Source organism: Lissotriton vulgaris, chromosome 10 (genome assembly GCF_964263255.1).
Source record: "Lissotriton vulgaris chromosome 10, aLisVul1.2, whole genome shotgun sequence".
Taxonomy (NCBI): Eukaryota; Metazoa; Chordata; class Amphibia; order Caudata; family Salamandridae; genus Lissotriton; species Lissotriton vulgaris.
The window spans coordinates 278,760,391-278,783,138 of record NC_141698.1 but is presented as its reverse complement, the minus strand read 5'-3'; the positions used below and the strand labels follow the sequence as shown (position 1 = coordinate 278,783,138).

At 47.0% G+C, this 22,748-nt stretch overlaps 1 protein-coding gene across 6 annotated transcripts in view; it reads left to right on the top strand.

Moving 5' to 3' along the window:
• CSPG5 (chondroitin sulfate proteoglycan 5) overlaps positions 1-22,748 on the top strand; it is a 279,927-nt gene that overhangs the window by 5,660 nt on the left and 251,519 nt on the right. For 5 of the 6 annotated variants that reach the window (XM_086941020.1, XM_086941017.1, XM_086941019.1 and 2 more), the window contains exon 2: positions 16,389-18,024. In XM_086941020.1, the coding sequence (XP_086797146.1) occupies positions 16,389-18,024 (1,636 nt within the window). The remainder of the gene's footprint in view (positions 1-16,388; positions 18,025-22,748) is intronic. The other variant, XM_086941016.1, reaches the window with a different exon arrangement.

Here is a 22,748-nt window from a genome sequence, read left to right as displayed (position 1 = left end):
ATCTATATAATATCTATGTGAGAGGTGGCAAAGTAACAAATCTATCCACCATCGAGTTGTTGTCTGATGTTATGGAGGCCTATTCCCAGGGAAATGCAAAGATAATAGCAGGGGACTTAAATAGGACCTTCGAACCCTTGAACTGCACAAACGACCTTAATGAGTGTGAAGAGGATAATCTCTGGGGAGTACCATCTTTAAACTTACAACCTGTGAAGCGATGGACAAAAGAGGTTTTACTGTTGAATGGAATATGTTTGGAATATGGTATAAGAGCCCTTAATGGTAGGACACCTGGTGATAGGGAGGGCAGTTTCACTTTCGACAATGGTATTAATAGGAGCCGAATTGACTACATATTGTGTAGCCTCCAGTTGTGGAATGGGGTTGTAGACATGGCAGTTAGACCCCGGGTTGAAAGCGACCACAACCCCCTATGTGTGTCACATAAGTGGTGGAATGCAGGTTTAGGAAACCTTATTGAGACACACGATGAAACCCCTCACTTAAGTAATGATGAGCGAAGGCTAAAATGGCCCAAGGTGTTAGCAAACGAAGTCACTATGACATATATCATTAATAAGGTTGATGGTGCAATTTCCGAGATTGAAGCTGCCGTCCCAGTGGCGCCCGGGGACAATCTTATCACTGAAATCCACAATAAGTTATTCTCCTCTTTAAGGCCATGTTTTTTTATAAAGAAAAGAAAAGGGAAGAAAACTAAAGAAGTGGGAAGGTGGTTCGATAATCATTGCAGAGTAGCACGTTTAGATCTGGGGCAGGCAATAAGGAACAGGGACCGTGCTGCAGTGATTAAGCATAGGAAATTGTACAAAGCAGCCATCTATCGTGCAAAAAAGAATTGGGACGAAGACCATTGGGCCCAATTAAAAGAAGCCTCCGATAATAAAGATTCATTGTTATTTTGGAAAATCATCAAGTGGGGTAGTGGTGCGGGCCCAGCAAAACCTGATAACAATGTACCAGTGGATTCCTGGGTTGATTATTTCGGGCCCCAGTACGCGGAAAGTAATACATCCGTGACAGCAGAAGATATAATCCCGGCTTATGCAATCGAAGATCTATTCTCCCTCAGTGAAGTAGAAATTGCCATCAGTTCTACTAAATGTGGGAGGGCGCCTGGCCCAGATGGCATCCCCCCTGATATTTTTAAACATGATGTGGCTAGATGGGCGAGATATATCCTACTTGTAGCAAATGCCCTAGCAAAGGGGGCAGTGGTTCCAGATATTTGGAAAGGTGCAACCATAATTCCCATCCACAAGAAGGGCGATCGCTCACTGCCTGCAAATTATAGGCCCATAAGCTTAATAGCCACTGTGCAGAAAATAGTTGGAAGAATGGTAACAAACCAGCTAATGGACTGGGTAGAAGACAACAGCGCCCTCTCCCCTTATCAAGCGGGATTTAGGCGAGCTACTAGTACCATTGACCAGGTCTTTCGCTTTACAATATTGAGGTGGAAAACCGTTGAGCTGGGAAGGGGCAGCCTGTACGTCGCGTTTGTCGATCTGCGGGCTGCGTTCGATCTAGTCCCCAGGTACAAGCTATGGTCGGTGCTCCAAAAGCTGGGGATTCCTGCAGAACTGCTAACATTAATAATGCGACTGCACGAATCCAACTTTGCCAGAGTCCAATGGGGAGGAAGTAGCGAGACAACAGTGGACTTCCCTGTGGAAAGGGGTGTTAGGCAAGGCTGCTCTATGGCCCCTCTACTTTTCTCGTTATTTATTAACGGGATAGTTGAGAGAATGCTGAGAGCTAGTGTCGATGCCCCTTCGTTGGCGGACACCAGGGTTCCGATCCTGATGTTCGCTGACGACACTCTTATTTTGTCCAAGACTCCCATGGGGCTGCAGCGTGCAATAAGCATTTTTGATGCTTTTTGCTTGGAGCACGGGCTAGAGGTAAACGTAGGGAAAACTAAACTAATGGCCTTCTCTGCTGGTAGCAGAAGCTATCCCAAGATAACCCTAAATAACAGCAGGCTTGACATTGTCAATGAATTTACATACTTGGGAGTGCAGATCGCGGGGGGGACTGGTTGGACGCATCACGTGAACAAAGTAGTCCTAAAGCACCAGCAGCTATCAGGGGCCTTAAGGGGGGAACACCGTAAATCAAAAACAAAACCTATAAAACCCGCACTGACAGTGTATGATGCGAAGGTTTTGGGTGCCACCTTATATGGCGCTGAACTATGGGCTTGGAATAGTCTGATGGCTCTTCAGACCTCCGAGAACAAGTTCATGCGCGGGATTACCGGACTTCCGCAGAGCACCCCTCTGATCCCATTGTTTATGGAGCTTGGTAGACACACGATTATCGACAAAGCTCGATTGCGACCAGTTCTTTACTGGAGACGCCTCTGGACGACTCCAGAAATAAGACAGTACGCGGAGGGCTTTTCGTGGATAATCAAGGAAGATATCTTCCACAAGATAAAATGGTTAAAACATCTGAAGACCATGTTGGTAAATCTAGGGTTTTCAAATCTTTGGAATAACCCTGAGGGAGAAACCTTCCCAAGCAAAGAAGCCCTCAAAGAGCAATACTGGGATTGGGTGGGAGGCAAGATGCTGAATGACACCAGGGCAGATTCAATGTCTGGTCGTTTCCTGGAGACAAAAATTTTACCTGTCCTAGAAAATTATTGGGATAACATCACGGTACCAATGGACAGGAAACTCATTTTCCAGTTAAGGTCAGGATCTATCCCCCTCAAGAAATTGACATCTGGTTGGCACAGACCCACCAATAGCCTATGTCCTGCCTGTGAAAATGCCGAGGAGAGCCTTGGACATTTTCTCTTTTCATGTGAAGCCTACGTGAATCCAAGGAGGAAATGGCTCTCGCCGGTATGCAAAAATTTGGGGACACGCGATAGTTCCGTGGCCCTAAGAATCCTATGTACAGCAAATCAGGATTCGATAGTCATGGGTGTCGCCAAATACATGGGTTGGGCTTGGGCGATAAGACGACGCTCCTTAGGGGATTGCAGGTAATTTAGGGATTCCTTTTAATAAATTAATAAACTTTTATGTATTGGTATAAATTGTTTTACTTGTCATGTTGTATGAGCTGCATTGTGTTTAATGAATTTTTACTCTGTATTATGTATTTTGTGCAATTGTTCTGATTTTATGTGCTTTTATGAGATTTGTCTCGAATAAAGCTTATACAAACAAGTAAATTTGCACTAGTGAGAATGTGGTATGCTTGCCAGCCTGCTATTGGCTCTTGCAAAATAGTGGTGTCGGCATACTGGGGGCAGTTAATAACAGGCAGGGACCTGGCATACTAGAGACAATACTTTATATATTGGACAACCCTGGCAAAAGGCTGGCACAGGCATGCTGGAGAGAATTTTTGGTATGTGACACCTATGGACGCTCGTGCTGGCACGCAGGAGAAGATTATTGGTGTGATATGGTGAACTAACGTCCATGTCAGTACCACACATGAACACTTATATAATTGAGTCACATAGACTACCATCTACAAGTACCACACTTACACACCCATATATGTCTACACAACACAGATGCCCATGTACACATGCAACATAAGCTCCAAAATACATGTCTCTCCTATATCCACTCATATGACCACTACACATTGACACTCATTGGTGTGCATGTGTGTATATACATGCTGGTGCCCTCATATTGCAAATATCAGAGTGCTGCAGACATTCTTCTTTACCTACGGGCATCCATATATGGTATCTATGGTATCAGCATTTACATAATGCTTAATAGCCCTGTCGAGGCACTCAAGCGCTCTGCACTGGGGTATCAAGGTGGTTCATACACATCCATATGTCACTCCTGCTGTGGATACCGCTGTGCTGCACAATGGCACTCATGTATATGTGCCACACCCTGACACCCATATATACGTGTGGCACACATAGGCACCATGTGCACGTGCACAAGTATTTGAACATGTACTGCACACAAACACATCTATATTTGTGTGTGCGCATAATATGTATATGCATAGCGAAAAGATCCATTAAAACATGGGATATATGTAGTGCACCTGTTTCCAATGTTTAGTATTACTATATAGACAAAACACTCGTATAATCAAATCACCATTTCTTTACACTAATATATATATATAGAGATATATATATATATATATATATATATATATATATATATATATGTATATATATAGAGAGAGAGAGAGAGAGAGAGAGAGAGAGAGAGAGAGAGAGAGAGATTTATATGTATATGTATAGAGAAATACATACATAAATATATTTAAAAAAAATATATAGAGAGAGAAGAATACATACATACATGTGTGAATTCATAAACACGCTTGCATCTGCAGTTGTGTAGGCACAGACAGCGAGGAGTGTATATGTATATATTATTATATATAGAGAGAGAGAGAGCGAGAGAAGCATACATACATGCATGTGGCGTGAATTGATAAACACGCTCGCAGCTGCAGTTGTGTAGGCACAGACAGCGAGGCAGGGAGTGGGCGGATGCATTTAATAAAGAAAAGATGTCTTGATCCGATGGGCTGTGTGGAATAAAAGCCTATGGTGCTGGTCACGTGACCGAGCCTTGTGCCAGTGAATAATGCATGCCTCCTCTGCCTGCAGATGCGGGCCCTCTGCGCTGCTCCCCTTTTCTTCTGCGTCTACAATGGGTGAATAGCTTCCCCCTTTCTAACTCTGAGCCCCCGCCGCTTCACTCTAAACGCTTCCCCACCCCTCTCCCTCCGTGCAGATGGCTGCCTTGGGTCAGGGACCGTGGCCAGATTTAAGTCAGTCCCACACAGTGCTTACACGGCCTGGGGATGTCATTCATTTCTGGGTCCTAAGAAACCAAACGCCGACCGAGGCCAGGGTCATAGGGGACAAGGTCCTGCGCCTTAGCCCACTGAGATGCACTCTGTACCTGAGCTCTTTCCCTGAATACCTTGCCCCCGGCACAAACCTATTCAAAAGGCAGCGGAGCGAAATACAGGGTCAAACGCTAGTACTCAGTCAACAAGTGACAGGAGAGGTAGCTAAGTTGTGGACGGTAAGTACATTGTTATTTAGTGTTATTTAAAGAGGCTTGTCATCAACTCTTTCCTCAATTATAACTCCTCCCAAGAATACTCTCCAAATAGGCTCATCCCGGAGATACAAAGCGACCGCCCCAGGAAGCGCAGAAGGACGGACTCCTCCCAGGACTCCCTGCACCTGTTTGTCGCAGGATACCCTGCATCTGGGCTCCTACCAGGATACCTTGTACCTGGGCTCCTACCAGGATACCCTGCACCTGGGCTCCTCCCAAGATACCTTGCACCTGGGCTACTCCCAGGGACACCCTGCACCTGGGCAACTCCCAAGATACCCTGCACCTGGGCTTCTACCAGGTACACCCTGCACCTTGGCTACTGCCAAGGTACCCTGCACCTGGGGTCCTCCCAGGCATACCCTACCTTTGGGCTCCTACCAGGATACCCTGCACCTGGGCTCCTACCAGGATACCCTGCACCTGGGCTCCTCCCAGGATGCCCTGCACATGCTCTCTTCCCAGGGACACCCCGAAGGCTGGGCTCCCCCCAGGCACACCCTGCAACTGGGTTCGTCCCAGAATACCCTGCTCCTGGACTCCTCCTGGGACACCCTGATGGCTGGGCTACTGTCAAGCATACCCTGCATCTGGGTTCATCCTAGGATGCCCTGCACCTGAGCTCGTCCCAGGACACCCTGAATGCTGGGCTCCACCTAGGCCTACCCTGTACCTGGGTTCATCCTAGGATACCCTGCACCTGGGTTCGTCCCAGGATACCCTGCACCTGGGTTCATCCTAGGATACCCTGCACCTGGGTTCGTCCCAGGATACCCTGCACCTGGGTTCATCCTAGGATACCCTGCATTTGGGCTCGTCCTGGGACACACTTAATGCTGGGCTCCTCCTATGCCTACTGTTATATTTATATGCTATGTGATTCATCTATTTGTCTTTATTTGCATGTCTCTCTGATTAGAATGTTGCATCCCTATGATGCTTTAGATTGTTCTATGATGATGTCAGGCTCTACTTGAAGAATATTATTGGATTGCATCTTTTATTTATCAGTACACCTACCCCGTACCTGGGTTCGTCCCACGATACCCTGCACCCCGGCACCACCTAGGCACACCCTGATTGCTGGGCTCGTGCCAGGCATACCCTACATCTGGGTTTATCCTAGGATACCCTGCACCTGGGTTCGTCCCAAGATACCCTGAACTTGGGCTCGTCCTGGGACACCCTGAATGCTGGGCTCCTCCTATGCCTACCCTGTACCTGGGTTCATCCTAGGATACCCTGTACCTGGGTTCGTCCCACGATACCCTGCACCCCGGCACCACCTAGGCACACCCTGATTGCTGGGCTTGTGCCAGGCATACCCTACATCTGGGTTTATCCTAGGATACCCTGCACCTGGGATGTCTAAGGATACCCTGCACCTGGGATGTCTAAGGATACACTGCACCTGGGTTCCTCCAGAATACCCTGCACCTAGGCTCCTCCCAGGGACAACAGGAAGGCTGGGCTCCTCCCAGGGACATACTTCAGACTCAGCTTCTACTTGGATATCGTGCTCCTGGACTCTTCCTTGGACAGTCTAGCTGTAACAGTGCTCCTCCACAGGCCCACTGCAGACTGGGCTGCTTCCATGGATGCATTACACCCTGGAACACACTGCACACGGCCCCTGGCATCCTCCTTAGACACCCTGCTACCCGAGCTCCGTCACAGATACACCGCGGCCTGGGCTTCTCATTGGATACCCTTACTTGCCTGCTGTGTGCTTCCGTACCTCATCAGGGGTATGGAGCACTGTATATATATGTGACCACAATACTGCACCCTGCAGCCTCGGGTCCGCTATGAATACTGTCGAGTTTGGGCTCCCCTCTGGCACACTGTACAGTCTTGTCTGCTTCCAGGGTTACCCCACAGGCCGAGCTCCTCGTTGGATAGCCAGCAGCTTGAGGTACTCTAGGGATCCCTGCAGTCAGGGTTCCTTCCCTGGAATACCCTGCTGTCTGGCCCACTCCTTGGATTCTGTGCCGTCTGGGCCCCTCTTTAGAAAACATGCAACCGGGCCTCTTCTACAGAGGCCCTGATACTGAGCTCCTACAGTGAAACCCTACAACATAGGGTCCTCCCAAGAAACACACACAGTCTGGGCTACTCCATGGTTTTATACACCTTGCACTTACAGGTCCTCTCTCGGCCACCAGCACAGTCTGGATCTAAACCTGGGAACACCATGCAGTTTGGGTTCCTCCCAGGTTTTCCCTGTAATCTGGGCTCTCCCATGGGGACCGTGTATCTGTTCTCCCAGGTTTTCACTGTAATCTGGGCTCTTCAATAGGGACAGTGTGTCTGTTCTCCTCCCAGGTTTTCCCTGTAATCTGGGCTCTCCCATGGGGACCGTGTATCTGTTCTCCTCCCAGGTTTTCCCTGTAATCTCAGTGGGCTCTTCCATAGGAACCGTGTGTCTGTTCTCCTCCCAGGTTTTCCCTGTAATCTGGGCTCTCCCTTAGGGACCGTGTGTCTGTTCTACTCCCAGGTTTTCCCTGTAATCTGGGCTCTTCCATAGGGACCGTGTGTCAATTCTCCCATGTTTGCCCAGTAATCTGGGCTCTTCCATAGGGACAGTGTGTCTGTTCTCCTTCCAGGTTTTCCCTGTAATCAGTGCTCTTCCATAGGGACCGTGTGTCAATTCTCCCATGTTTGCCCAGTAATCTGGGCTCTTCCATAGGGACAGTGTGTCTGTTCTCCTCCCAGGTTTTCCCTGTAATCAGTGCTCTTCCATAGGGACCGTGTGTCAATTCTCCCATTTTTGCCCAGTAATCTGGGCCCTTCCATAGGGACAGTGTGTCTGTTCTCCTCCCAGGTTTTCCCTGTAATCTGGGCTCTTCCATACGGACCGTGTGTCTGTTCTCCTCCCAGCGACTGTGTGTCTGTTCTCCCCCCAGGTTTTCCCTGTAATCTGGGCTCTTCCATTGGGACTGTGTGTCTGTTCTCCTCCCAGGTTTTCCCAGTAATCTGGGCCCTTCCATAGGGATATTGTGTTTGTTCTCCTCCCAGGGTTTTCCTGTAATCTGAACTCTCCAATAGGGACTGTGTGTCTGTTCTCCTCCCAGGTTTTCCCTGTAATCTGGGCTCTCCCATGGGGACCGTGTATCTGTTCTCCCAGGTTTTCCCTGTAATCTGGGCTCTTCAATAGGGACAGTGTGTCTGTTCTCCTCCCAGGTTTTCCCTGTAATCAGTGCTCTTCCATAGGGACCGTGTGTCAATTCTTCCATGTTTGCCCAGTAATCTGGGCTCTTCCATAGGGACAGTGTGTCTGTTCTCCTCCCAGGTTTTCCCTGTAATCAGTGCTCTTCCATAGGGACCGTGTGTCAATTCTCCCATGTTTGCCCAGTAATCTGGGCTCTTCCATACGGACCGTGTGTCTGTTCTCCTCCCAGCGACTGTGTGTCTGTTCTCCCCCCAGGTTTTCCCTGTAATCTGGGCTCTTCCATTGGGACTGTGTGTCTGTTCTCCTCCCAGGTTTTCCCAGTAATCTGGGCCCTTCCATAGGGATATTGTGTTTGTTCTCCTCCCGGGGTTTTCCTGTAATCTGAACTCTCCAATAGGGACTGTGTGTCTTCTCCTCCCAGGTTTTCCCTGTAATCTGGGCTCTCCCATGGGGACCGTGTATCTGTTCTCCCAGGTTTTCCCTGTAATCTGGGCTCTTCAATAGGGACAGTGTGTCTGTTCTCCTCCCAGGTTTTCCCTGTAATCAGTGCTCTTCCATAGGGACCGTGTGTCAATTCTTCCATGTTTGCCCAGTAATCTGGGCTCTTCCATAGGGACACTGTGTCTGTTCTCCTCCCAGGTTTTCCCTGTAATCAGTGCTCTTCCATAGGGACCGTGTGTCAATTCTCCCATGTTTGCCCAGTAATCTGGGCCCTTCCATAGGGACAGTGTGTCTGTTCTCCTCCCAGGTTTTCCCTGTAATCTGGGCTCTTCCATACGGACCGTGTGTCTGTTCTCCTCCCAGCGACTGTGTGTCTGTTCTCCCCCCAGGTTTTCCCTGTAATCTGGGCTCTTCCATTGGGACTGTGTGTCTGTTCTCCTCCCAGGTTTTCCCAGTAATCTGGGCCCTTCCATAGGGATATTGTGTTTGTTCTCCTCCCAGGGTTTTCCTGTAATCTGAACTCTACAATAGGGACTGTGTGTCTGTTCTCCTCCCAGGTTTTCCAGTAATCTGGGCTCTTCCATAGGGACCGTGTGTCTATTCTCCTCTTAGGTTTTCCAGTTAATCTGGGCTCTTCAATAGGGACAGTGTGTCTGTTCTCCTCCCAGGTTTTCCAAGTAATCTGGGCTCTTCCATAGGGACCGTGTATCTGTTCTCCTTCCAGGTTTTCCCAGTAATCTGGGCTCTTCCTAAGGGACCATGTGTCATTTCTCACAGGTTTACCCAGTAATCTTTGCTCTTCCATAGGGACCGTGTGTCTGTTCTCCTTCCAGGGTTTCCCTGTAATCTGGGCTCTTCCTTAGGGACCGTGTTTCAGTTCTCCCAGGTTTGCCCAGTAATCTTGGCTCTTCCCTTGGGACTGTGAGTCTGTTCCCCTCCCAGCTTTTTCCTGTAATCTGGGCTCTTCCATAGGGACCGTGTGTCTGTTCTCCTCCCAGGTTTTTCCTGTAATCTTGGCTCTTCCATAGGGACCGTGTGTCTGTTCTCTTCCCAGGTTTTTCCTGTAATCTGGGCTCTTCCAGGGATACCCTGCAGTTTTGGACTCTCCTCGGGTACTGTAGGCCTTGTTGTTGGGTCCTGGGACAGTCAGTGGTTAATGGGTATCATTCAGTGCCACCATTCTCATTCACTCCAACCGGACTCTGCCAGGGCACTGGGGTCGAGCAACCAAGACTGGTTCCAGGAAGGGAGTGTGTAAGAAACTCTGTTTCAGTCTGGCACAGTAAATAACATCATTGTCCAGACAATGACTTCTTTAACAGATGAGGAAATGGTTCAGCTTAAAAAGATGATATACAAAAAAATGGAAGGTGCTAGCACCTTCTGTTCTGGGGCCTCGACAGACCACACATACTATTATAGCTTGTTAGTTCTTGGCGCTATATTTCTGCTATCATGGACGCTAGTCTCTATGGTCAGTGTTGTACTGTGAGTCTCGGTTCGGAGAGAACTGGTTTTGGAAGATCTGGGATCTCTAGTTATTAGCAGGAGCTGAATTTTCACAGAACGGTCTGAAACTGATGCAGGCAATCGGAATCCAACCTGGGGCTGGACCAAGTTTTTGTACCCTTCTGATATCAAAGGTATAAGCACAGGTGACCTTACTAAATACAGGCCAAGGCAAGAAGACAAATATTTGCCCTAAAAATGTGAATTCCAGAAAGCCACCACAAAAACTACAACTGAGACCCCATTCAGCGCAGACTCTTGTGCTCCCAGGGGCAGATTTACAATAAGTGGCACAACCCTGCATATCAGCAGGGATGCGCCACTTATTGTGCGCCTTGCCTCCGCCACCATGGATTCGCCGCATTTTCAATGCGGCGCACCATGGGGCAAAAACGGCACAGATGCGTCACGCTGGAGTGGCGCATTGCTGGAGTTGCGTCGCAAGCGCAACGCAGCTCCAGCAGTGCTCTAGGGGGCCTATTCTTACAATGCTGCGTCAATCCTTACGCCTGCTTCAAGCAGGCGCAGGGTTTTGACGCAGCATGGGCCCCTAAGTGACTGAGTGAAATCTTGTAGATTTCACTCAGCCACTTTTAGGAGGCGTTCCTGCCCCCCATTGTTTTGGCTGATGTCCTGGAGCCATATTAAAGAAAGTAGGTGTAACCGAGGGTTGCGGGCCCCTTTTTGCACCCAGGGCACTGTGGTATTAGAGAAGAGGCCATCGTTATTTGTGCCCCTTCTATAATATGGGTTGTGCCAGTGTGTGGCCTAACGCAGAAGATGAAACACTGTCCGTGTGTGCCCGGACCACATTACAGACGTGGGTGCAGAAGCAATGAAGCTGTTAGGAGGCACACTGACGCTGTACCACAGTGCGGTGGTGCCCCACATTCACCCCTATGGAGGGGGCGATGGGGTTACACCCATTTTGGGGGGCGCATTTTTGCATTGTACCTACCAGCCGTGGGGGGGGGGGGGCGGAGGGGGTTTCCCCTCTCCAAGCAGAGGCTGATCAGCCTCCAGTGAAAGACACAGCTGGGGTTTCAAACTACAGCTCTGTCTTTCACTAATGCATCGCCCTCAGCACAGGCGTGAACTGTTGAGCGTTTGCGCCTGCACTGACGACAGTGCATCCGTTTGTGTAACTGGGTGTACACTGCCCTGGCTTGCATCAGGTGTATTATTATAGACAGTATGGGCCCCTGTATTCCGTCACCAGTGTCTGTTTACAGGCATAGTCCAATATTTTTAGCTGCTGGTGTCCAAGTGCTAGCATAGGAATAGTGAGCCAGCAGTAAAAAGCGTTGGCCCTGTGATGCTGCTGTCCTACAGAGGCCTGTACCTTGGAAAGCTGCCGTGGGCAGTGCATTTACGGAAGACACTGGTAGAACCGCTGTCAATCTGGACCTGGTTCCTTGGGGCTAGGCTTGGCCGTGACGGGATCTCTAGCCCTGATGTTCTTTGAGCCCTGAGGCTAGAGGGTCATTACAATGATTCCAGAGCTGGGGATCAGAATGGGAGCGTGCACCAGGTTTGCTAAGAGCAGCAGCCCCTGGATCCACCATGGGAAGAAGGGATCATTTGCAGGCACTCGATGGCTGGGCGCAGGATGGGATGCGGAGAGTGCAGGCTCGTCTTTCTCGATGTCAAACGCTAAGAGAGCTGGTCTTTAGAGGAGGTTATGTTCTTCTGGTCTCCTCCTGGCCAGCCGGGCTGTGGCAAACTCAGCTTCAGGGTATTCTCGTCCTCAAGCAGCTGGGCATGTGCTGGCCTTCCAGAGATCAAGTTGCTCCCCCTTGCGTCCAGTCCAGCTGCTTGGCACCGTGTCTCGGAGCCCTCTATATCCTTGCAAGCTCTGCCCAGCCCTGCCCTTACAGATGCTGTGTGACCACCATCTTTAGTCCTGGCAGTAAGGTCTGCGGTCAGCTTCCTGAGGAGTGTCTTGATTTAGACACTTGAACCGCCAGCTTTGCCCAGGGGCGGGGCTTCTAAATTGTAAATACTACAGTTGTCTTGATCAAGGGAGGGGGTCCACGGCAGTCTGGTCAACCAAATATAGCCAAATAATAATTTTTTCCAAATATTTTTCATGTTACTGATAAGGAATCTTGCTTCTTCCTCACTCAAGAGTCCCGAATCCTTCCAGTTCACAAGCTTATCCAAATACATTTCAGTTGTGTTTTACTGGGCTCTCTTTTACCTTTGTATAACACTCCCAGTCGTTCAACTGTCGATCCGTCTCCTTCATATATCCTACTTTGGACTGAATAATAAGGTTTCCGCCTTTATGGACCTGTTTTATTATTATATTGACACCTTTTACTCAATTCTCCTAGCTTTATGGTGGAATTCGCCATCATGCCAACAATATATCTTCTCCCCAAGGTGCATAACATTGCAAAGGAGCCACCAGGGAGACCCTCTGTTTCTAGTATTGGGTCCCTCTCTGAGAAAACATCCCAATTTCTAGATTTATTTTCGGCACCGAAAGTAAGACAACTAAAATCATTTTTACGGGACACAAAATATATTTTATGCCATTTACAGACCATCCCCTGGCAGAAAGGATATCAAAGGATTCCCACGGAAGTCACCTCTCGGTCTCTATATCCGTTTTCATCATGAACTTGGGCTAAACGCACGCAAATACTTTTTGAGAAAAGAGAACTTTCCTAAAGTGGAACATGTTTACATGTTGATTGAAATGATCAATATACTATTGGATAATGACTATTTCATCTTTGGGTAATGGGGTGTCTCAGCAAATGCCACAATATGTTCTCGTAAAAATATGAAGTTCAAGAAATGTGAGAGTTAATAAGTTAGAGCTTCTCCGGGAGGCGGGCCACAGCATCAAGAGCTGAGCACCAGGGCCTAACCCCAAACATTTATTGCTACAGTGCAAAGGTCAAATCACTTTTTAGTACTATAGAGGAGGGGCTTCTGAAGCATCATACACTTGATCTGCACTGCTCACACTATGGGTCTATGCAATGAGACTGTACTCAGGTTGTCCTTAACTGCTTATTTTTGTAGCTAATGCTGGTAAAAGAGGGGCTTTGTATAAAGCTCACAGGCAGGTGCCCATTGGTTAGGGAGGGGAGCGGCAGAACATCCTCTTGTGAATCACAGCCCCCCATACACACACAAACAACAAGGACAATAAACTGCATTTCAGACTCCACACATCTGCATGCATATGATGTATATAATTGCACTAAGCGGAAGCAGTGATAAAAATAATTTGCTTCAAAAATCCACACCGACAAATTTGCAAGCCTTCCATTTTAAAAACATGTGCAGGGAATCAAAGGTGTACTGCAAAGTTATTTAGTGAACATTGTACTGTAAGAAGAGGGTGACATTAAATGACATTTAAATAAGGAATTCGATTAAATTATGGCGAAATCCTCCCTCTAAAGGGCATAGCTCTCATTAGTGCAGCATGTGCAGTTACACCGGGACCAACCCTGCAACCAATTAAGTCTGAGGATCAGCTGACCTACTTCATAGCTTTCAGTAAAGCCACTGGCAATGCTCCCTCAGAAAAGGGATCCCAAAACCTATAAAATGCAGAAGTGTCCAGCTACCCCCCCCCCTACAATAACAATAAAGAGGGCCCAGTCTCAAACCCGGAAGCGTTGCCCCATTTCCCTACCTCTTCGGTGCTTTTGCTCAAAGCCCTTCTGTGTGATTGGCTTCTGACATCACTGGTAAAATCAGAGGCCGTAATTACAAGCATTACACAACAGCCTGCTGCATTACCAATATTAGAGCGCGCGACTGATTGCAATTTACTGATTGCACGAGGCGTCGCCTGCTCTAACGGCTGTCAGCCTTGTTCAAATCTGTCATGGCAGCAAGCGGTGGCTTTAGGTTTGAGCCTCGCGGCTCTCGTCTGGATGCATAAATGATCTCAAATGGAGGCTCGCTGACCTGGTCACGTCTTCGAAGCGCTATGTAAATTACGCACACCAAGTGTCTTCTTGCTGGGCAATCTAGAGAGTGCTAATGGCGCCACAAGATGTCAAAAAGTGTTATATTAATATAGTGCCTGCATTTCTTTCGATATAACAGAGCTGGACAACAGCTTCCTGCACTTCAGGGCATGGGAACTAATTCTTGATAGATGGATGATTACCCGCAGAGGCATAACTGAGTAGGAATGATTATCGGTAATATATGTCACAGGATAAGATAAATGGAAGCGTAACTAAGTGGGCATCAGGGCATGGAGCTTAGAAAACAACTGCTTCTGCCCTGGCTACACAATCTATGAGGCATGGTTGCGGGTACAAATGTCAAGGTTTGGGTATGTGTTATGTTACATTTTTATATTATGTTACCTGTATTTCTGAAGGAACCTTTCTACATCCCAAAGGGTCCCTTGGCACTAACTAACTAATTATCCACAAACATGGATAAACACGTCCAAAAGAAAATCAGGAGAAATAATAAAACAACAACAAACATTGTATGTAAACCATTCACTCCTGTGGTCAGTTTTGCTAGATATGGGTGCCCCCAAAGAAATCATCTTTTTCCTTGCAAGATTGTATAGTAAGATGCAAACATGTGTCCGCTATGGGGTTAGAGGGGAGTGCACCCCAAATTTTAATGTCAAACGGGGAATTAGACAGGGGTGTGTTCTTGCCCCCCGGTTGTTTACTCTTTTTATTAATGGGGTTGAATCTGCCCTGAAAACTGTCAAAGCTGATGCCCCACAGGTTGCTGGGAATAGTGTTCCAGTTCTGCTTTATGCAGATGACGCGGTGCTCCTGTCCCGAACACCTGTTGGCCTGCAGCGCCTGATGGACAGGTTCACTGATTTCATTGGGAGTAGGAGACTGCTGATTAACAAAAATAAAACCCACACTATGACCTGCGGGACAAAGACGGTGAAAAACTGTGTCTTTTTTATAGAAGGGGTAAAAGTACAGCATGTCAATAGTTTTTGCTACCTGGGGGTAACCTTCTCCAGCGATGGCAGCTGGGGGCAAGAATTAACCAATGTTCGGACCAAAATGAGCAAAAGCTCCTATGGCATTTTTAAATTTGCCTCTAAGCTGGGGGATAGGCGAATCAAAGATATGATGGAGATCTACAAGGCACGTAGTGTATCCACCGCCCTTTATGGGGCGGGGCTTTGGGGTAACAGCAATGTTGAGTGCCTGCAGAGGGAAGAAAATAACTTCCTAAAGAAATTACTGTGCCTCCCTAAATCTGCCCCAACAGAGTTGATCCATAAAGAGGTAGGGGTCGCTTATTTGGGTGACCTTGCCTTAATTAGGCCTCTACTACTCTATCGAGCTATTTGGCTCAAGGAAGAGACTGAGTTTAATCAACTTGTAATTAGGGTCTGCCTTGGTTTAGACAACTGTTTGATGATATCATGGCTTAAATATGTTGCTGACTGCTACCTGAGTATCTATGATATCAACCTGCTGCTAGATCATCGCCCTCCTAGAGGTCTTGCCAAACAGGACATGAAAAATTCTTTTAAGTCATATAGAGCTCAAAAACACTCAGCTGTGACCAATTCTCTCGTTACTGTTAATCTTTACAATAAATATATTGTTATCGAGGGATTCCAGAATTACCTGAATGTGGTAACTAGGCCTGCGCAAAGATTTGTATTGACTAGATTAAGAGCTGGAATTGCTCATGCTTTGGTGGCCTTCCCACACCATAAAAAGCACCCGGTTGGCCCTTGTCCCTGCGATGGGCATTCTAAGCAAAGCACCTTGCACTTTATGCTCATTTGTACGTTGTTTCAGAATGTAAGGATCACATATCTAAAACCAATATTTCTTAAGTATGGTATTCTTACTGTGGAGGATGCAATGTATTTATTATATAACATGGACTGCCCCTATATATGTTTTTATGTTGCAAGTTTTATCTGTAAATCTATGGCTTTTAGGAAAAGTATGATCTTTTAAACATTACTGTTAATTTACCTGTATTTTATCTTGTTGCATTTTGCTATGTGCTTTTATGGTCATCAATTGTTATGAACCGAATAAAGCTTCATGAAAAATGAAAAAAATAAAAACAAAACAACAAAAAACATTGTATGTATTTAAACATGTTGATTTTTCAAAAATGAAGTCTCAAGCACTGTTAACTTTATTCTCTTCTCTGCCTCTTCTATTCAGCAGCGCCCGAATGGAAGTCACAGCCCGCCGATGCCACGGATGCCAATGATGCCAGGTGGGAGGGACATGTCTGGTTGAGTGAATTGGGTACGGAGGCCCCACAGAGCGCCGAGGCCTTCCAGGGAAGCCTTCTGTCCGAGAGCCTTTCTGACCCGGAACCCGGACAGGATGGGGCACAAGAGGCCGGAAATAGGTCCGTGGCCCAAGGACTGGGTAAGTCTGCCCCCGGGGGCGCGGAGCTGCAGCCAGGGGCACCCGCTGACATTTCTGCGTCTGGCACGGATGCCACCCGTAGTGCCAAGAGCTCCCCCCTCGAAGGGAGCACCCCAGGGTACTATTCTGCTGAGATGCAAAAGGACAGCAGTGAGCCGCCCATCTGCTCGTCGTGCACCGGAGATGAAACCGTGTCTGTGGCGAACCAACAGACTCAGGGGGGGCTGGAAGGTTCGAGAAGTGTAACTACCCCCCCATGGGCCTTTGTCCCAGCTTTAAGCAACTCCAAGAAAGTGGCAAGGGACGCCGAGGACTCCGAGGAGGCCGGCAGCGGAGGCCCCTATGCCAGCCTGCCAGAAAGTGTCCTCACTTACCCAGACCACCCTGGGATGGAGCAGGATTTGGGGGGCGCCAGTGAAGGCACTACCTCTCCCACATACCAGAGTGCCAACCCTGGGGACAAAGGGCCAGAGGCGGCACAGGTGGGGGTAGGCATCAGTCCAGATTCTGCAGAGACTGACTTGCTGCTAGGGGTCTACAGAGATGGCGACCTTTCACCTCCAACCCCAAGTGGTAAATCTCCAGGAGAAAGTATCCAAACAGCTCCAGAAACAGACGTTGACTTTGATTCTAAGGAATCAGAACAGCCTCCAGACTTGTGGACAGAGACCACCATGAAGTCAAGGGGGCAAGGGGCTAAGGCGAACATGGATCTTGCCTTTCTCGACAAAGAAGAGCGTTTGGTGACAACATCTCCTCCGAAGACTCTCAAATCCCCAGAACCTCCATCTGATCAGCCTGCTCCTGACATAATCGACATCGATTATTATGACCTCTTTGACATAGACGGCCAAGGTGGGCCAGACGACTTCCGTAGATCTCCTATCCCAGGTGTCGACTCCACCAAGAAGTTGCACGATAGGAAGCCCTCCTGGTCCCTGTCGGAGCTGTACGATGACTTCACGCCTTTTGATGAATCCGACTTCTACCCAACCACATCGTTCTATGCCGATGGCGATGAAGAAGGTGCCAACCAGGATGAGGACGATGAAGATGACATTGAGGAGGGAGATGATGGCGAAGAAGAGGAAGCCACAGCTCGGGGACTAGAGGATGAGAACAGTGCCAAACCCTTGACATTTACTCCTAAGATGCCAACCATGACAAAGGAAGAGAAACCCACAGACAGGCAGCAAGTGCCACAGCACACATTCATCTTGTCCGGGGTGGATGTGAACCCCAAATCACTGCCCGATACAAGCAAGGACCTGACCCAGATGATAGCTGGCGACAATGGCACAGAGTGCCGGACGGGCTACGTGAGGTTCAACAATTCGTGCAAATCTGTCTGTGATATGTTCCCTATGTACTGCTACAACAGCGGCCAGTGCTACCTGGTAGAGAACATCGGAGCATTCTGCAGGTGAGTGACATACTCAAGAGGGCTACATGCCTGTATCTCCGGATCTCTCTAGCGATACATGTTCATTGTACATGCGTAAAAAGACCCTCACACTGACCAGTCCAATTCCCCATATAATTCACAATCAGTGTGTTTGTGTGTGTGTGTGTTTGTACACGCACTCTTACTTATGAGACCTATGGTGTAGGATCTTCTATCAATAGCTGGACATGATGCATGTCTGTAGCGCTAAGAGGGCGTGTAAACCCGATTTTCTGCTATCTCTTCCTTATTTCTAGCTTACTCACATCTTAAAAGGTCCTTGATTATCGATGTTTATCTCGGCCTTTATCATCAGCTCTACCAGATCTGCTCTGTGTACCACTTTCTACCTCGCCACATGCCTTACTTCTGCTTGTTCACCTATGTGTCTGCCAGTTAGATGTAAAGAACTACAGAAAGGAAAGAGGGCTCTAATAACTTTTTTAACTTTCTGTTCTTGCCACGGGCATCTTGACTTCTAAGGGCGAAGATAGGAAGGGCAGAACCAGGACCACCACAGGACAAGCAAGGATTTTTTTTTGGGGGGGGGGGGGAGGGGCGCTCTGCAGATTAATCCATTTTCTCCATGCTTGGGATTAACCGTGCTTTGAGGTTTAGGGTACCAGCAGTTGGTTCCCTCTTCTTCGGGATTCACTCCAGTTTGAGATTTAGGTTGCACGCAGGTGGACCCTCCTCCCTCAGGATTAATCGCATCTTGAGATTTGACCTGTCTGCAGCTTGAGCCTCCTTTATTGGATAAACCGACCTGGAGCTTTGGAGGCCTGCAATTGGCTCCTTCTTACTCGGGTTAAACAAACCTTGTGCTTAACTGCGCCTCCTGCTTGTGCCCCCCACAAACTTGGCATTAACTCTTTCTTTGTCATTCACCTTCACCCCTTCAGGATTAGGAGACTGCAATTTTCCAAACCCTTATTATGGACTGTTATGAAAGTCAAAGCCTTTAAGAGTAAACTTGTTTCTTTGTTGTCCTTCTTTCTCAGGACATTTTCTTGGAGGCCTATGGTAGGTGAGCAGGATTGCTGTCCATCGCAACCTCCTCAATTTTTCCTCTGACTTGACCCCTTATGGGGTCTGGGAAGGAGGTAGACTAAACTGGAAATCTCACCTCAAATCATACTTCCTCACTTCACCCGTCTGATCAGATTGTGTGGCCCTGGGCAAACCCCTAACTTCAATTCGCTTCCTTTTTCTTAAATGCCAAATGTGGGGGCACCAAGAAGGGATTCAGTTCAGAGTCATGTATGTTTTGATCCATTATAATGTTCACCATTTACTATATTATTGACCATTCACATAGTTAACATCACAAACAACATTATCTCTTGACACCTTCATGGCCACAACAGTGCATTCAGGAAGTGTTAAATATTTTTTTAAAAAGTGTTATGTTTAAAATAATGAATTTTAATAATTGTCACTCAAAGGGGGAATGCAATCCGACACATACGAATGTAACGAAACTAGGAACATTTTCAGATTTTAAAGAGTAATATTTGTTTTAATGCCCCCCCCCCCCCCGATTCATTTTTTTCTGTCTTTGGAAATAATTTAAGAAAGCTTGATTGTAATTTTCTTTCAAGATCAAATCAAGATTATTTGGATTTGTTTTTGCGGGGCCCATAGGCCGGTGCCTACTTTTCCTATTTAGTAATCCGGAACTGGACTCAACTCTAGCTTGCATGGAGATGATTTACGGGCAGCAGTTGGCCATTCTTTTGCTAACATCAGCACTCCCCTGGTTACCCTTGGTCTTAGGCATCATGGAGGCTGTAGCAGCACAAAGCGTAAATAGAGGTTTGACGTCCTCTGTCCTTCCTCCATGCTGCACTTCTAACCAGAGGGAGCAAGTAGTGAGCTGTTGAGTGGTGTAGAGTCAAAGTGTGTATGGTGGAAATTCCGCTACCTCTGGCATTTAATAAACTATTGTCTATGCTGGCCTGCCATTGCTAATTCATTTTATGGCTCTCCCATTGCTGGTTTGATACTACTGATGAATTTTATGATCCTCCAATTTCTGGCTTGACGTTACCAATTAATTTTTTTTTTGTGCATGTCTATTTATATTTCCGATTATGTGTGGTTGCAGTATATTGTCAGAGTTCAATTTCCTTATGCTGTAATTGTTCCAGTCTTGAAATAAGAAAAATTATTTTTAAACCTTACCCTAGAATGTATTTTGCCATCCATAAATTGTTGAGAAGTGATAATTAGTTAATTCTGAAAAGTGTCGTGAGCCTCCCTAGAGTGGAATAATATATACTGTAGGGACTGATGGTGGCACAAGATGAAACTTCAAGCATTTCCATAGTGATCCACATTATGACGCTGCAATTGACTATTCACGCTTGGCTACTAGGACTGCTTTAAGATACCTTCAACGTGGGGCAGCTTTAGTGCTTAATTTATACAAATATGCATGCAGAGGCCGAAGGGTTTTCCATAAAAGTTCTAAGCATGGGCGGAAAATCCGTTCCGCTCGCGGATTTTGCCGATTTTGGGTAAATTCGCAATCCGCGAGATTCGCGAATTTCCCGCAAAATCCGCGAGCGGAAGGGATTGGGTCAAAAGTTCAAGCTGACTTTTGTAACTCTTTTAGAATGGCGCCGGCAAGCTGCCAGAGCCATTCTAAAATAGTTACAAAAGTCAGCTTCAACAGGAAGCTTTAATAGATAAAGTAAAGCAGGTGCTGCTCAAATTCAGTTACACAATCATTAATCACCCCAAACTTGGGGTGATTAATGATTGTGTAACTTAATTTGACATTCAACTCCAGCACCTGCTTTACTTTATCTATTAGTGCTTCCTGTTGAAGCTATTTGCAGCTACTTTAGAATGGCGCTGGCAGCTTGCCGGCGCCATTCTAAGAGGGGCTGAGGGCAGAAGGGCACAAAAGTGGGACAGAGGGCAGAGGGGACAAAAAATGAGTGGGGCAGAGGGCAGAAGGGCACAGAAACAAGTGGTACAGAGGGCAGATGGGCATAAAAAACGAGAGGGTGGCAGTGATTAACCAGCAAAACCCCCCCCCGCGAAAACGCAAAGCACCTCGCGAACACCCGCGAACACGCAAAGTGCCCCGCGAACACCCGCGAACTCGCAAAAATAAAAAAATCCGCAAATTCGTGCGAATTCACGAATTTTGCGGATTGCGAATTCGCAAATACGCAAATTCGCGGATTGCAAATTCGCAAAATTCGCCCATGCTTAAAAAGTTCACAACATAGGTTTTCAAATGACAAGTTTGCCAAAAACTATGGCTTCTTAGACTTGATTCCACCTAGCATCTCTTTCTTCCACCTCTCTCCGTTGTCTTCCTCTATCTCACTCTAGTAGGATAGTTTCCAACCCTGCTTTCTTGCTTTATCACTGTTTTCATATAATTTTCTTCCTCTTCCATTCACCCTTTCTTCCACTCTCTTTTGCTTTGGATCAAAGTCTGATGATAGAAAATTAGTCTTGGTCCCTAAAAATGAGTGCTGGTGCCCACCATCTGCAACCACTCGCAACAATTAATCACTTGGCTACTTTTTGTAACTTTTGAGCACTGCAGTGCTTAATTTGTAAAAAAATAAATAAGTGCTAGGGCCCTGGTCAGGAGGCCGCTGCAGCTTGCACCGCACATTGCCCCTGCCACTGCTGCCAGTGACAGTAATAATACAACTACCAATCATCACACTCCTACAAGTGTGTCAATTCAGACTATTCCAGGTCTCCGAAGCTATAAGAATGGCTTGGGCAACCGGTGCTAGTAATTTCGAACCTAGTTTGAAATAATGCACAGCTGTTGTTGTGCTGCTCTCTAAATTAGACAGGTAGCGCCACCATGTGTCAGACTGTAATAAGTGCCGGTATAGACAATTAGGTGGCGGTGCTTGGCTCCGGAAACCACCGGCTCAAACTAAGCACTGCCGAGTAGAATACTGGATTTAGTCGCACGAGATAGCTTAATCACTTCTAAACCTTTTACAGGTCTTCAGAATTCTTTATTAATTGATTTACCCCAGATTTCTTTATTAATTGATTTACCCCTTTAAAGAAGGACTCAGTAGTCACCAATTAACATTAAAGCATAAATTGTTAAAAACTGCTGTAGATCAAGCACAACAAATCTGTAAAATTCTATTGCATACTGTGGCATTTGCTGGCTTTTTCAAAACACTGCTACAGTTTGTTTGATTCTCCTCGATAGCTCACAGCTTTCGTCTATGCCCACGTCTCTTAGAGATTTGGCCCTGATAGGTGTGGATTGGAGCGACTGAGTTCTGGCTTTCCTACTTTCCATCTGGGCTTAGCTTTTTCTTGAATCATTTCTTCTTGATTTTGATTACTTCTCATGCTGCATCTTGAGCTTTTTTTATTCTGGGTTTCCTTTCTCCTCTGTTGATAAGGAGGAGCTGGAAATTGTGAAATTGAATTTGTGGGTTGTGAGACCTAATGAATTTTGGCGTTTTTCTCTGGGATTGTATTCTCACCTGATCCAAATATATGATTTGGGGCTTATATACACAGTCTTTTTATATTCATAGTGTCTGATTCATGGATATTGGTGCCACAGACTGGTTCTGAATATGCTCCTTGTCAGAACTGGTTCAGGGTCTTGGGGTACTCATGAGCTACTGTGCCTTATGAGCTGATTGGGTGGGTTTACCATGATTATCATGGCGCTTCCCAGCGGGGACACTGAT